At 45.4% G+C, this 15,837-nt stretch overlaps 1 protein-coding gene across 1 annotated transcript in view; it reads left to right on the top strand.

The window, feature by feature from the left end:
• The window catches only part of LOC139411258 (zinc finger MIZ domain-containing protein 2-like), an 89,128-nt gene that overhangs the window by 42,918 nt on the left and 30,373 nt on the right, over nt 1-15,837 (top strand). The window contains exons 3-10 of the mRNA XM_071157313.1: nt 10,154-10,268; nt 10,532-10,725; nt 11,389-11,569; nt 12,109-12,333; nt 12,797-13,006; nt 13,190-13,288; nt 13,541-13,715; nt 15,644-15,785. Coding sequence (XP_071013414.1) covers nt 10,154-10,268; nt 10,532-10,725; nt 11,389-11,569; nt 12,109-12,333; nt 12,797-13,006; nt 13,190-13,288; nt 13,541-13,715; nt 15,644-15,785 — 1,341 coding nt within the window. The remainder of the gene's footprint in view (nt 1-10,153; nt 10,269-10,531; nt 10,726-11,388; nt 11,570-12,108; nt 12,334-12,796; nt 13,007-13,189; nt 13,289-13,540; nt 13,716-15,643; nt 15,786-15,837) is intronic.

Here is a 15,837-nt window from a genome sequence, read left to right on the forward strand (position 1 = left end):
GCCCTGAATTATTCTGAACCGTCTCAGTGCTTCTCCTTCCAATAGGGTGCTATCCCTTTAATTCTCAATTAAATAGCCAGCATCAGCTGCGCAAAAGGGGGGTTTGTGATGGAGACGTGACTGAGGATGTGTTCCCGAAGCTTCTCTATTCCGGTTGTTTTGTTGCTGTTAAACGTGTGTTTTGTAGCCTGAGAGAGTTTACCCAGGATCGGATCCACTCTTTGCGTCCGTGGACTACACCTCTCCATTCTTCGTGGCCTTTCTCCGCTGGAGATCTATTGGCGGATTGGATTGTCTGACTGACCACCACCTTTTTTGTATACGGTATTTCATTTGTTTTGATATGATGTATACGGTGATGATTTATGTAGTTAGATGTAGTTGAGGACTTAGTAAGAGCTGATACGCTTTAAAGTTCTGTGGTAAAATTGTTATATTGATTGTATGATTTAATACTGGGTTTACGCTACACGGAATGAACGGACAAACATTGCGTGACAAAAGTCACTTGAGTTCACTGAACTCCTTTACCGGGCTGGACTCTTTTTAGGCCCGAGGTACAGGACATTTCTGGAGGAACCAGAACTCATTGTGTTATATTATTATGTGTGTGTAATCCATTGATGTTGCTAATACAACCCACGCAAAAGAATACAGTTGTTTTGAAGTTCTTTTCAATGTTTTAAGGGTTTATGAAAAGTTTATTTCCCTCCTGACGTTTTCGTAAGTCCTTTGTATTGGTGTAGACTTGACGGACCAGATGGGACTCATTCCCTCCCAAACTAAAAGGAGAAACCAATGTTTTCTCTGGTAGGCACAACCTACCTGGCACCCCTATAAATAATAACCTCAAGTCAAAACCGTTACATAAAAAATGGCACCCCAGATGGGACAGCTCAACATTGAGAACTAACCAAAGCAAATATTTTGTGTGGAATTAAAACAATGGATTCACCCCAAGATAATGTGCTCATCCATTTCATACCTGTCAATGGGAATACACAGGGCCATTCTGACCATCAAGCTGACAACACAAATCATAATGGGAATGGAGATAATGGAGTTGATTTGGGCCAGAGCCCTGGGAATCTGAATGCTCGGTCTGGACCACAGGCCACAGGAGGTCTAACCAGTTACTCACTTAAAACTACCACTTATTGTAGTTTTACAACTTCAAGGTGACATCCTTGATATTCGTCGGACTCAACAACATCTCCAAACTCTTATCCACCATAAATTAAAATGTCTGAGGGAAGAGCAACAACCGAGTGCCATGGAATTCAGAAACTCACTGAGCACTCTAACCCACACGCTGACAGAGCTCAGTGAGAGTGGAAGACGGGAAATTACTGGTGCCATGGACAGGCAGTTTGACTACCAACGAAACCAACTCACTGCCACTCTCCAATGGCGCCTGCAACATCATCACACTGAGGTCCTCAAGGACGTTAATTCTGTTTTTTCTCCCATGGTTAACACTGTAGACCACTTGCAAACAGAGCTCTCTAATTGTGTTAAAATGTTGGATGACGTGTCTGTGGACATGGCCTCCATTAGGCACAACTCCTTACACAGAGTTTCTCTAGTGTCCACTTCTGTTCAGACCACTGAGGGCCAAGCTGGCACCTCTGAAGAGCCAAGACAAGGCCATGCTACAGCCACCCCTTGCAGGATGCAATCCACCTTGCATCCTGGTGTTCATTTTCATTGTCCGATAACGCCCTCCCCCTCTACTTCCTCAATCCCTCCTAGCTCGTTTGTGCATGGTGAATTGAGTAGACGTCATGTGGGGGCGATGCCCATTAAATTGCAATTTCCCACCTTTGGGAAAAAAGATGACAGTCCGGATCCGCTAATGTACCTAGAAAGATGTCGTGACTTTCTTGCCCTCAATCCCCTGGCTGACGAAGAACTCCTTGCCACATTGAGGAATGTGTTGCATGGGACAGCTCGAGACTGGTGGGATGTGGCACGTCTCACCACTACCTCCTGGGCTGACTTTGAGGCCAAGTTTTCCTCTGCATTTCTGTCTGAGGACTACACAGATGAGCTGGCAGACAGAGTCAGGAATCGAGTGCAAAGCGAGAAAGAGGGTATCCGTGACTTTGCATACGGTTACCACTCCCTGTGCAGAAGGTGGAAACCTGGCATTGAGGAGGAAGAGGTCATTAAATTGATTTTGAAGAACATCAACCCACTACTAGCCAGTCAACTCCGAGAACGAGTCACCACTGTCGATGGACTGGTTCGCTTGGGACAGCAGTTTGAGAAGGACAGAGAATGCCAACAGCAATATGACCAGAGAAAGAAACAGACACCCAAACAGTTACCCAAGACAGACCATCAACAACAGCCAGAGTCTCAAGCCATGACCCCTCTCATGTTCTGTTGGAGATGTAGCCAAAAGGGACATTCTTCAGCTACATGTCCAAGACCGTATCAAGAAAACCCTTCCAGAAACCACAAATCACAACAGGCCAACACACCTAACTCTCTTCGCAGGAATGACCATCCTTCTCTGGGTGCTTTAACCAGAGCTGAAACCCCAAGAGGCACTGCCTACGCCCCCCCCCATCGACATCCCCTTCCTTTCAGTTCATACCGCACCAACTGGTGTTACCCCTGTCCATAGGCCCATGGACAGGAAGAGCCATCCTGGACACCGGGTCATCCTACACACTGCTCAATGAGAAACTGTGGAAGGAGGTTAAAGTTCCGCAATACAACTTGAAGCCGTGGACAGAAGGTCCACTCTATCTGGCTGATGGTGAGGCTAAACGACCACTTGGATGGAGTGAGGTAGAGTTCCGCCTGTGTAACCGCTCCTATATGATTCCTTCGGTTATCCTACAAACCAAGAACCTTGCTTTTCCTGTCGTGTTGGGAATTGATTTCATGTACTTCAGTGGTGTCCAGATTGATATTGCACACAATTGCTACTGGTTTCCATACAATCCGAGCAAGAAGCATTTCTTCCAATCAGAAGCTACGAAGTTACATGATTGGGGTTCAAATGTGGCAGTCTTCTCTGCCGTTGCTCCGTTACCACTAACCCTTGATAATCCTTCTGACGATCTCCTTTTACAGGCTGTGAGAAGAGCTCAGCTGGAACATCCAGAGGAGTTAAGGCTGTTGGGACAGCTGCAGAATAATGCTGATGTATGTACTTCAAGGCTAGGACGCACCGGGCTCCTGAAGCACAAAATATTCCTTACACAGGAAATGCCGATCAAGCAAAAGCCATATCGTTTGTCCCCAGCGAAGCTAATCATCCAAAAGGGACTCATTAATGATATGTTAACACAAGATATAATAGAACGTTCCTCCTCTCCTTGGGCTGCTCCTGTTGTCCTCATCCCAAAAAAGACTGGTGGTCTTAGATTTTGTGTGGACTATAGGAAGACCAACAATGTTTCCCAGACTGATGCCTATCCTCTTCCTACCATCCACGAGATCCTGGAGTCATTGTCTGGCGCTGTTGTGTTCACTACCCTTGACCTCAATAGTGGTTATTGGCAAGTTGAGATGGACCAGGAAAGCAAGGACAAGACTGCTTTTGTCTGTGCTGAGGGCTTGTTTTCCTTTAAGGTGATGCCTTTTGGATTAAAGAATGCACCTGCCACTTTCCAAAGACTGATGGAGATTGCGTTAGGTGAGCTCAAAGGGAAGATCTGTTTCGTCTACCTGGACGATATAATTATCTACTCCCAGAACAGAGAACAACACTTTCAAGATCTTCAAGCAGTGTTGGACAAGCTAAGAGAAGCTGGTCTGACCGTGAATATGAAGAAGAGCAACTTCTGCCAAACTTCCCTGAAGTTCCTTGGCCATATTGTGTCTTTCGACGGCATTCATGTGGATCCTGAAAAGACCAAGGCGGTACAAGATTTTCCTGTGCCAACCACACTCAAGGCCCTTCAACGGTTCCTTGGGATGGCTGGATGGTACCATCGGTTTGTGTCAAACTTCTCCCAGGTGGCAGAACCCCTCAACGCGTTGAAGCGAAAAGGAGTGAAATTCCTATGGACGGCAGAGTGCCAGACCTCCTTTGAAACCCTGAAACGACACCTCGTCACACCTCCCATTTTAGGTCATCCCAACTTTGATTCCCCTTTTGTTGTTTACACTGATGCAAGTGATGTTGGACTTGGTGCTGTCCTAGTCCAACAGACTGGACTTGGCACTGAAGAAGTGCTAGCGTTCGCCAGTCGGACATTGAATGGAGCAGAACGGAACTACTCCACAACCGAGCAAGAGTGCCTTGCAGTTGTCTGGGCTTTGGAAAAGTGGAGGTACTACCTGGAGGGAAGACACTTCACTGTGGTCACTGACCATTCCTCCCTTGTGTGGGTGTTCAAGACCAACAAACCAAGCACCAGACTCATAAGATGGGCTCTACGGTTGCAAGAGTTCACCTTTGCAGTAGAATACAGGAAAGGAAAATACAACACTGTTCCAGATGCCTTATCCAGGGCTCCTGCTTGTGATAACGGTGGCCCTCATTTTACATGTGCTACTGTCCTGTCAAGCAGTCGAGACTCGCCCAAAACAGACTTTCCCATCTCTGATGAGACCATATGGAAAGCCCAACAGGATGATCCAGAAGTACAGGCTTTGTACCAGACTATCCTGGAAGATGGAGAAAAGATGGTCAATCCTACCACAAAGCTGACCATCATGGAAGACAAAGTCTACCGTGTTGTACAACTACCTCACAGAACCCTCTACCAATTGTACATACCTGAAACTCTACGCCTACAACTGCTTCAACATTTCCATGAAGACCCATTAGCTGGTCATTTGGGCAGGTTCAAAACCTACAAGCGGTTGCAAGCGTTACTGTACTGGCCACATCTGAGCATGGATGTGAAGTCACACATCCGAAACTGTCAGGTTTGTCAAATGTACAAACCAGAAGGTAGAAAGCCTGCTGGCAAGTTGCAGCAAACGGTGGTTACCCGACCTTGGGAAATGCTAGGAGTGGATTTGATGGGTCCATTTCCTAGAAGCTCCAATCAGAATGTGTACATGCTTGTGTTTGTTGATTATTATTCAAAGTGGGTGGAACTCTTTTCCCTGCGTCAGGCCACAGCAAGGACCGTCTCTAACATCCTTACGAAAGAGATCCTGACTCGCTGGGGAGTGCCTGATTACATCCTGTCTGATCGAGGTTCCCAATTTGTCTCTGATCTCATTGAGGAGACCTGCCAAAGATGGAACCTGAGACAGAAGTTGACCACGGCCTATCACCCACAGACCAATCTCACTGAGAGAGTAAATTGAACCTTGAAGACAATGATTGCTTCCTATGTAGGGACCCAGCACAAACACTGGGACAAGCACCTTCACGAGTTTCGATTTGCCCTGAATTCTGCTGTGCAAGAGTCCACTGGAGTCACACCTGCAGAGCTGAACCTAAGTCGTCCCCTCCGAGGACCCTTGGATATGGTGCTACAGCCCCAGCAGCTTACTCCAGACGCTGCTTGCTATGACCAGGTAGTCCATCTCCATGACTTGAGAGCTCTTGTCTCAAAGAACATGATCCAGGCTCGACTCAAGCAGAAGAGAAATTATGATAAGAACAGACGAGACATGCAGTTTCAGCTTCGTGATCGGGTGTGGCTTCGCTCTCATCCTTACTCGAAAGCTGAACAATTCTTCTCTGCCAAGCTCGCTCCTAAATGGCAAGGACCATATAGGATTGTGGAGCAGATGGGCCCTTTGAACTACCGAGTGGTGAAAGAGGACACAGGTGAAGATATGCGCGTTGTCCATGTCTCACGCCTTAAGGCCTGTTACCCCTCGGCTGAGGAATTGGAGGCGATTGAGCGCCGCAAGATCTTGGATATCTTTGAAGAGGAAAGTGAGGAGACTTTTCTCGGATTCCCAGACCCAGAAGTCTCACACCTTAAGGCCTGTGACCCCTCAGCTGAGGAGCGTGAGCTCCAAAAAGTCATGAACATTTTTGTAGAGGAAAGTGATGAGGAGACCTTTCTCGGTTTCCCCGAACAAGATGTGCCTTCCAGGGCAATGGTCGGCTTTTTCCAGGGGAGGGGGTGTGTGACGGCCCTGAATTATTCTGAACCGTCTCAGTGCTTCTCCTTCCAATAGGGTGCTATCCCTTTAATTCTCAATTAATTAGCCAGCATCAGCTGCGCAAAAGGGGGGTTTGTGATGGAGACGTGACTGAGGATGTGTTCCCGAAGCTTCTCTATTCCGGTTGTTTTGTTGCTGTTAAACGTGTGTTTTGTAGCCTGAGAGAGTTTACCCAGGATCGGATCCACTCTTTGCGTCCGTGGACTACACCTCTCCATTCTTCGTGGCCTTTCTCCGCTGGAGATCTATTGGCGGATTGGATTGTCTGACTGACCACCACCTTTTTTGTATACGGTATTTCATTTGTTTTGATATGATGTATACGGTGATGATTTATGTAGTTAGATGTAGTTGAGGACTTAGTAAGAGCTGATACGCTTTAAAGTTCTGTGGTAAAATTGTTATATTGATTGTATGATTTAATACTGGGTTTACGCTACACGGAATGAACGGACAAACATTGCGTGACAAAAGTCACTTGAGTTCACTGAACTCCTTTACCGGGCTGGACTCTTTTTAGGCCCGAGGTACAGGACATTTCTGGAGGAACCAGAACTCATTGTGTTATATTATTATGTGTGTGTAATCCATTGATGTTGCTAATACAACCCACGCAAAAGAATACAGTTGTTTTGAAGTTCTTTTCAATGTTTTAAGGGTTTATGAAAAGTTTATTTCCCTCCTGACGTTTTCGTAAGTCCTTTGTATTGGTGTAGACTTGACGGACCAGATGGGACTCATTCCCTCCCAAACTAAAAGGAGAAACCAATGTTTTCTCTGGTAGGCACAACCTACCTGGCACCCCTATAAATAATAACCTCAAGTCAAAACCGTTACACAATGGCCCCTATTACAAATAAAATGAGTTTGAATCCTTCACAAAAGCATGGGAGTTCACACATGTCACCACAAGCCCACATTACCCTCAAATGAATGGCCTTGCTTAAAAATCTGTGCAGATTGCTAAATCACTCATGGACAAAGCTAAAGCAGATGATAGACCCCTACCTCAGTCTCCTTGAATACCTCAACACTCCAGTTGACAACTTCAAATCACCAGCCCAGTTGTTGATGAGCCGCAGACTTTGCTCAAACATTCCCAGCACTAACCAGCAGCTGCAACCTGAGGTTGTCAGCTACAAAGAAATGCATGAAACACGTGCACAGAGACAACTACGACAGGTCAGCGAGACCACTGCCACCACTGAACGACGGAGAGTCAGTTAGAATCCAGGAGCATGGCCACTGGAAGCCAGCAGTCGTCATCCAGCCAGCTGACACTGAACATTTATATCACATCCGCACTGCAGAAAGAGCAGTGTACCGTTCAAACTACAGAGCATGTATTCAAAAGAAACTCTTAAAATATGTTGTACATTTTTTCTTTTAAAAGAAGGGGGGTGTAGTAATATTCATGTTTGTAAACATACTGAATTGTAATTGGATGCATTTTACCGCCGTATTATACTGCCCTATGATTGGTTAAGACCACCCAGGCGGTGAGGTCATATTCGGTTGATCATGGTAGGAGACACGCGAACATGCCAGGTATAGCTTGCTAATTAAGAGCTATGTTTAGAAATATCCTGTCGTACTGCATTTTATTTTGTACAAAGCGTGCAAAACAAGACGTGCCTTTTGGCTTCTGGAAAAAAATTAAAGTTGATATGAAAACCAAAAGAGCAAGAGCGATGGAAATACGTTTGACAAAATTATGTAATTAGTCCTGTCTATACAGAAATAAATGAAATCATAAAAAATACTTCACCAGAAAGCATAACTTAGCCACAGAGGAACAATGATCATTAGTAACAAAACATTTCATATTTTGCTTTGTATTGTTTCAAATCAGAAGCTCTCATAGGCTTATGCCTATTTGGGAAACCCTCAATTTAATCAGCGCGTGGCAATAGGCCTAGCTGTCAGTGAAAAGCATAAACAATGTGTGTGAAGATAATGTCTTGAGTATAATTAAACATTTTGAGACGAGAAGAAGCGGAGTGGTGTGGTGTGGTGAAGGCCAGTCTCTACAGAATGGCCCATCGGCCTCCCGCCAATTTTTGCACATTCATTGTGTGAAATGTTTGCCCTTTTTATTTTATTTGATCAATTCCCTATTACATATGTCACCAGTAGTAAATGTACCGTTAATCCTTGTCATTTGGTTACATTAATTTCTTTAAATGCATGCATTAATTACTGTCATTTACCAATCTCATTCTTGGAGTGGAGAGGTCTTGGAGTGCGGAGTTCACAACCTGCTACACTTGTAACAACACTTGTGTTGTTTTTTTTTGTTTATTTCATAACCATAATTTACCAGATTTGCCCTTTTCTTTCATTCCTTTTTGTTTTGAGTGCTCAATGTGAACAATGAGCATGTGTCTGGTTTCTCTCTCCTAAGGGAGCGTGCGCACCTGAGCATGCATAGAAGTACCTGGCCTGCTGCGTAGACATGTAGGAAAGTGTTGTTTTTTATATCCATTGCGAATTATAATATATTAAAACTATAGTTTTTCACTGTAAGCTATTTGAAAAATATTTCCAACAATCTCCCTCGATAGTCACCAATCCTCGGCGTGAAAGAGCAATGGAACTTATTGGCCCAGTTCCATGCGCTCATTTCTTTATGCGCCAATGGATCAAGGTGTATCATCAATATGTTGGTGACTTCGCATTAGTTGACTTTTAGATCTTTATCATTTTAATTCAGATTTGTATTATTAACCATGTGACAATGATTTTGAGAAACGACAACGTTATTATTGCAATTAAATTGTTCCATTAAAACGCGCATATGAAAATCATAACTGGCACGGAAAACGGAAGAAATGGCAGGATAAATTGTAAGCTCCTCCAAACTTGAAACTCACGCGCCGCCTATAAAGTCTTTATAAAATAATTGCCTCCACGTTTTAATGGTCGGGTTTTGCCTATAGGCTACTTTGAATGAAGGTAAGACATGCCTCATTTAAATGAAATAAAACATTCAGCTTTCAAACAATAATGTTTTTAAAATGCATACTGCCTCCAGCTCACATTGTAAAGTGGTGGATGACTCGATGATTGCCTATTGCCTGCACTTGAATTGTGAATGGGGGCGCGCTTCAATAGCCTGTTGGAGAAATAAATACATTTTAAAAAGGTAGCTTTTTTTTTAACTGATCACCAAAACTGTGTATAACACATGCATTTAGAATTGTTGCACAATGAATGGGCTTATAAAAGCATGTTTACTCCAGCAGCAACCAGCTGATGAGCTCTGCATGCTGTGCGTGTGTGACAGTTGTGTTGGATAAATAAGATGCATGACGACTAATGAAAATGCACACAGGACAATTTAATTCCACTAAATTATGCAAATTAACCTATAGACTGATGAGCATGATGGTCAAATGTATTTCCACCGACTGGTATTTCCATCAATGAATATAAGCATTATTTTGCAATGAGATTGATTTTTTTTATTTTTATCTCCTAGTCATTTTGGCCAACAACAGTTTTATTTATGGACTTTTCTTTTTTTTTATAGGCCAAAATAACAGAAACCATGCTGTGCATGTGTGGCCACTGTGCCAGACTCAACAAGATGTGCGCTGCAAGGCTGATTATGGAAAGCAAACAGGAATAACTAGAGCAGTCCTGTTTTATCCAGTATGAGTCACACACGTAACTTCTCTCTTGGCACTGCTACTTTTACCCGTATCTAGGTGACGGCTTTGTCTCCATGGAGACATGGTGCAGTGTCGTGTGATAATGTGATTGACATGCACAGGCAAATCCACTGAGTAAAGCACAGGCGGCACACATGCCCAGCACAGATTTAAATATGCACAGGCTATAGCAAAGCCAGAATCGTCAGGCATGCATGTTGCTTACATGTATAAATGCATGTCCATATTTTTCTCCTGACTCAGCAAAGCGCCAACATCCGCTCAAAGCTCCACGGACTTATCCGCCTTAACCCATAGTTGAGGTCCCCGAAGGGCCACAGAGGAAACGTTGGCCACGACCCAATTCTCCAGTCAGTAATCTCTCTGTCTATCCTCCTCCTCAGTGACGGCTCCTACCCTTATGACCCTGTGTCCTGGCAGCAAGGCAGCAATCAGCCGGCAGGCTCCCTGTCTGTGGTAACCACAGTGTGGGGGGTAACCAATCCTTCACCCAGCCAGGTATGGATAGACCCGTGACCTCACGAAAGCAAACATTAAGGTTGTGTCCCAAATGGCTCCCTATGTAGTGCACTACTTTTGACTAGGACCCATTTGGGACGTTACATACAGCTGCAATATAATGTCACCCTCCCTTCCCTTCCGCCATAGGCGATACATCAACATTCCAAAGTACAAGAATCATTGCGGTGAATCATATTAGAACTAGGTTGATAGTGATTCACCTCGTAAACACTCCTGTTTGTTTCTCCTCCCCCTCTTAGGTCCTGGGTGGGAACCCGATGGGTCCAGGTGGGAACTCTGGCGGGGGTAACATGATGCCCGGCCACAGCCCTGGGATGGGACAGCAGTTTATGGGTCAACAGGGCTACCCGGAGCCCAACAAAGGCTACATGCAGCAGGGCATGTACGGCAGGGGCAATGGGGGATACCCCGCCGGGCCTGGGTACGTGGGCAGGTAAGCGACAGACAGACCGACCGATATAGCCCAGGCCACGTGTTTTTATCTCCGCTCATTCATGTGGAATTACCTCGAGGAGAAGGAGAGGAGAGATTTGGAGGCAAAGATTAAGGGAGTCAACATCTCCCACACACATACCCGTGTTGGCAATATGCCTCTGCCCACTCCAGTATGTGAAGGCTGGATAGTGTCAGAGCTCCTCGTTCATCTTCTTGGCTGCAACCGTTTCCTTTTAGTGAGACCTGTCTCTGACTCACCCATTAACAGCAGTTTCCTTTTGCCATCCCCTCTCATACCATTGTGGATTCAGTCGACTAGTAGGCTATTTAATCCTGAGTGGTGCACTGCAAAACTAAATCGATTTATATTCAGGGTGACACTATTCTCAATACACCATTCATTTTTGAATAGCTGGAACTGTTCCCTCCGAGCACAAGGGACAAGTGTCCAAACCAAAACAGAATGAATTAGCTGCCAGACATACATGTTGTATAGTAGTCCTCCTGTAGTCTTTGTATAGTAGCCAAGAGTATGATGGTTTCTGGTAATACGGAACAGTTACTGTTTTACTGGGGGAACATGTACCTGTGTGTGAAATACTAGAGTCACACTATTTCCAGGTTGGTTTATTTTGAAACAACCATTTCTCTGTTCCCTCAGTTACCCCAATAACGGAGGGGGGTCTATGGGCATGCCCCCTCACGGCATCCGCCCTCAAACCGACTTCACCCAGGCGGCGGCGGCGGCGGTGGCTGCAGCGGCTGCCACAGCAACAGCCACAGCCACGGCAACGGTTGCTGCTATCCAGGAGAAGCAGAACCAGGAGATGAACTACGGCCAGGTAAGGAAGGAGGTAGGGAGGGCAATGTAGTACATGCTCTAGAGTGAATTTTTCCATAGGTACAGATCTAGGATCAGCTTGCCTTCCCCAAAATCCTAACCGTAACCATTACAGGGGAAAATGCTAAACTGACCCAAGATCAGAGTCTAGGGACAACTTAATCCTACTCTGTAGTGCATACTCTCTGCTATAGTATTACTATTGTCTCGGATGACCACAAGCCAGGGGTTGCGACACAAACACCTTATGGGAGTTGCCTGTCAGACTCCTGTATTGTGCAGAAACATCCAACCAAAATGGTGGCCTCTGTTGGTCTGAGTGGATACTGCACCCCCTGCTGGCTATAGGAGTGTGTGGCTTATGTCATGTTTAATTAACAGAGGGAAGTTCTTCGACTTTGCAACACTGCTCAATATGGACCTTATTTATACGTTATTATAACCATGTAACCCAGTGAAAACAGAGAACATCAAAGTGACTTCTGTTTCCTTTATCTCACCCGCCATAACATGCCCACACTAACCTAGAGGACTTTTCAGATGGGTGGCGGTGCGGGCTACAACACACAGTTCATGCAACACCCGGGCCCCCGAGGTCCCCCTGGCATGTCCCCGGCAGGGATGGGTCCCGCTCGTCCCCCGTCCATGGGGCCCATGTACGGTGCCCCTCAAGGTCAGAGGATGCCCCAGCACCCAGGCTACCCCGGGGCTCAGCATGGACCACCCAGGCCACAGCAGGGACTCAAACGCCCATACAATGCTGAGGTGAGTCTCTCCCGGCGAATGACTTCACATACTTTCTAATGCAAACCATTTGTAGACTGACAGCCATAAGTAAAAAATATACTGTGTGAATTATAATACTATTTTAACACCTATGTCCATCCATTCTATTAAGCTTGATATAGAGTTTGCCGTTAAGGTAGTTGTTTTTGGTTACACTGTCCAACTTCACCAAAATGGGCCATTCTCTTATAATAGCCAGGTGTCACTTCACATTTTAGCAAGTAAAAGCCTCCAATTAATGCTGGGTATCAAAGTGTAATTTCGCGAGCTTAAAATTCAAGTAAGCTCAACTTCCTTATTTGGTAAGGTTTATCTCACTAACATTATAGCTTTCATTTGTTTGTATCCTCATCATACCAGAAATATAATTGTGTGCCCAGTTTTGTTTTGAGGTCAACACATATCTCGTTTCCATTTTGCGCCCTCTGTGTGTCTCCCTCAGGGCTTTACCGGGCAGCAGTATGGTCCAGGCATGGCCGGCCCTGCTCCTGGTCAGGGGCCCTACCCTGGGCAGCCCATGCAGTACCATGGGGGCCTGGGACCCCAGCGCTCAGCCACCTCCCCGTCCTACCAAGGCCACAAGATGCCCATGCAGCAGGGCAACATGGGCCAGTACCCCTCGGGACCAGCTCACCCAGGACAGTACTACAAGGTAACACTATCCAGTGTCACGATCTGTCAAACCCCTATTCCTGTCTGTCTGTTACACAGCCTGCTGGGCTTTACTGTTTTTACACCCTCCCTCCTATGTGTGTGTATGCCCTGGCTGGCTACTGTAATAATACCCAAACTAGAGTCCAGAGTACAAACCAGTGCTGTGCGATTTGCCTTTCAGTCGGAGCAGTTCAATGGACAGGGCAACACACTAAATGCACTAGTGGCCGGGGGAGTCGGTGGAGTTTACAACACCTTCAACCAGACTGTAGTCAATGGGGTGAGAACTCATTCCACCTTCATTAAGTTTTTGTGTAACTTGGTCCTAGATCTGTTTGTGCTGTCTTGCCAATGGCCGTAAGAGTTGGAAAGACGGCACAAACAGATTTGGGACCAGGCTTCTCTTTGTGTGTAGAGATGTAGACCTATGTTGCCTCTGAATGTCAAAATCTCAAAGCACAGCACATTACTACTATTTTTAGTCCTCCAAGTACAGCAACCTAACCCTACTCTCATTCTCTTTGTGTCCTAGCCGGGCAGGGTGATGCCTGGTTATCCAAGCTCTCCCCTTCTTGGAAACCCCACCCCTCCCATAACCCCAGGCAGTGCGGTGCCCCCCTACATGTCTCCTGGCCATGATGTCAAGCCCTCTTTCCTGCCTGACATCAAGCCAAACACGAACTCCCTACCCCCACCACTCCCCACAGGTAACCCTCAAACATGACACACTCGTACACAGAATTTGCTTTGGAAATCCCTCGTCTCTCAGTAGCTAAATTATAATTTATTGGTCACATACACGTGTTTAGCAGATGTTATTGTGGGTGTAGCAAAATGCTTGCGCTTCTAGCTCCGACAGTGCAGTCATTTCTAAAAATATTACACTATATACACAATATATACCCAATAAACACAAATCTAGTAAAGGAATGGAATTAAGAATTAAAAAATGTATGGACGAGCAATGTCAGAGCGGCATAGAATAAGATACAGTAGAATAGTATCGGATACAGTATATACAAATGAGATGGGTAATGCAAAATATGTTAACATTATTAAAGTGACTAGTGTTCCATTTATTAAAGTGGCCAGTCTGATGGCCTTGAGATAGACGCTGTTTTTCAGTCTCTCGGTCCCAGCATTGACGTACCTGTACTGAGCTCGCCTTCTGGATGATTACAGGATGAACAGGCAGTGGCTCTTGTGGTTGTTGTCCTTGATTAGCTTTTTGGCCTTCCTGTGACATCGGGTGATGTAGGTGTCCTTGAGGGCAGGTAGTTTGCCCCTGGGGGTGATGTGTTGGGCATACTGCACCACCCTCCGGAAAGCCCTGCGGTCGCGGTGGTGCAGTTGCCGTACCAGGCGGTGATACAGCCTGACAAGATGCTCTCGATTGTGCATCTGTAAAAGTTTGTGAGGGTTTTAGGTGACAAGCCAAATTTCTTCAGCCTCCTGAGGTTGAAGAGGTGCTGTTGCACCTTCTTCACCACACTGTCTGTGGGTGGACCATTCCAGTTTGTCAGTGATGTGTACGCCGAGGAACTTGAAGCTTTCCACCTTCTCCACTGCGGTCCCGTTGATGTGGATGGGGGGTGCTCCCTCTGTTGTTTCCTGAAGTCCACGATCAGCTAGGCTTCCATTCAATTGGCGACAGATTTTCATGCAAATTTTCAAAAATCTACATAAAGAAAATAAGTCAATTCCCCACCAGTGGTGTGTTTCCACCAAACTGACTGTGCGTGCTGACGTAGTGCACACAATGTGCATTTTTGGCTTACGTTTTTTTCCCCCTAATGTTCTATGTGTTGTCACAAAAACTGTTGCGTTAAATAGAAAAAGTGCCTACTCTGGTCTTGGCACGTGTGCTTTAGCCAGCAGCTCGTAGATACAGGGTAATGGCTAGAAGTGATCTAGCTTTTGACTAATTAACGTCACGTTAAAATGCAAAAAAAAAATATATATCTTTTGACGTTAATTTGGCAAAAAAACAGGATCCCATCTAGCCATGACTCCGATACAGTAGGCTAGTCTACATTATGAGATTATGGATAAGATTATGGATATTTTTTTAAACGGCAGTCAAGCATTGATCATCATGTCACCAGAATAAGACCCTCAGCATTTATTGGAAAGGAGCATCACGCTCATACCATGCACTTTCAGCACCCTGGGAAGTTCATCATAATTTTTCATCTGTAGCCTAATTTAAACTGCATGTTTTCCGGAGTCGTAGTGGGAGGACCACACACCATGTCAACGTGTGATTTCAAGTTTACTTCAATATCATGGTTATTATATCAATATTTGTTATTTGCGCATCGATGCGTTTCCACCGCCATTTTACCGACACAAAAAGATCCCACCATGTCGAATGAACAAATTATCTATCGGGATTTATACATTTGTACCGAAAATTCCTGTTTCCATCACAACTGTCGTGATTCATTTTTATATGGTATGACATTACTCGCATAAAAACGTGTTGATGGAAACGTGGTTAATGAAGTCTTTGTTTTCATCATTTCTCTGCATTTACGGTGCCTCCAGAAAACAGAGAAACTAGTGTTGTGTGTGTTTAGACGGTCTAACAACGAGACATGGTGGCTGATTGATTGCGCCTGGCTTTGCTCATCAGGTAACCCCAGCGATGACCTGCGGTTGACCTTCCCCGTACGAGATGGCGTGGTGCTGGAACCCTTCCGCCTGGAGCACAACCTGGCCGTCAGCAACCACGTCTTCCAGCTGCGCGACTCCGTCTACAAGACCCTCATGATGAGGTCCGAGCTCTGCTGCTCTTCATTTTATATATTGGATTGTACTGTGCTATAC

This window comes from Oncorhynchus clarkii, chromosome 6 (genome assembly GCF_045791955.1).
Source record: "Oncorhynchus clarkii lewisi isolate Uvic-CL-2024 chromosome 6, UVic_Ocla_1.0, whole genome shotgun sequence".
Taxonomy (NCBI): Eukaryota; Metazoa; Chordata; class Actinopteri; order Salmoniformes; family Salmonidae; genus Oncorhynchus; species Oncorhynchus clarkii.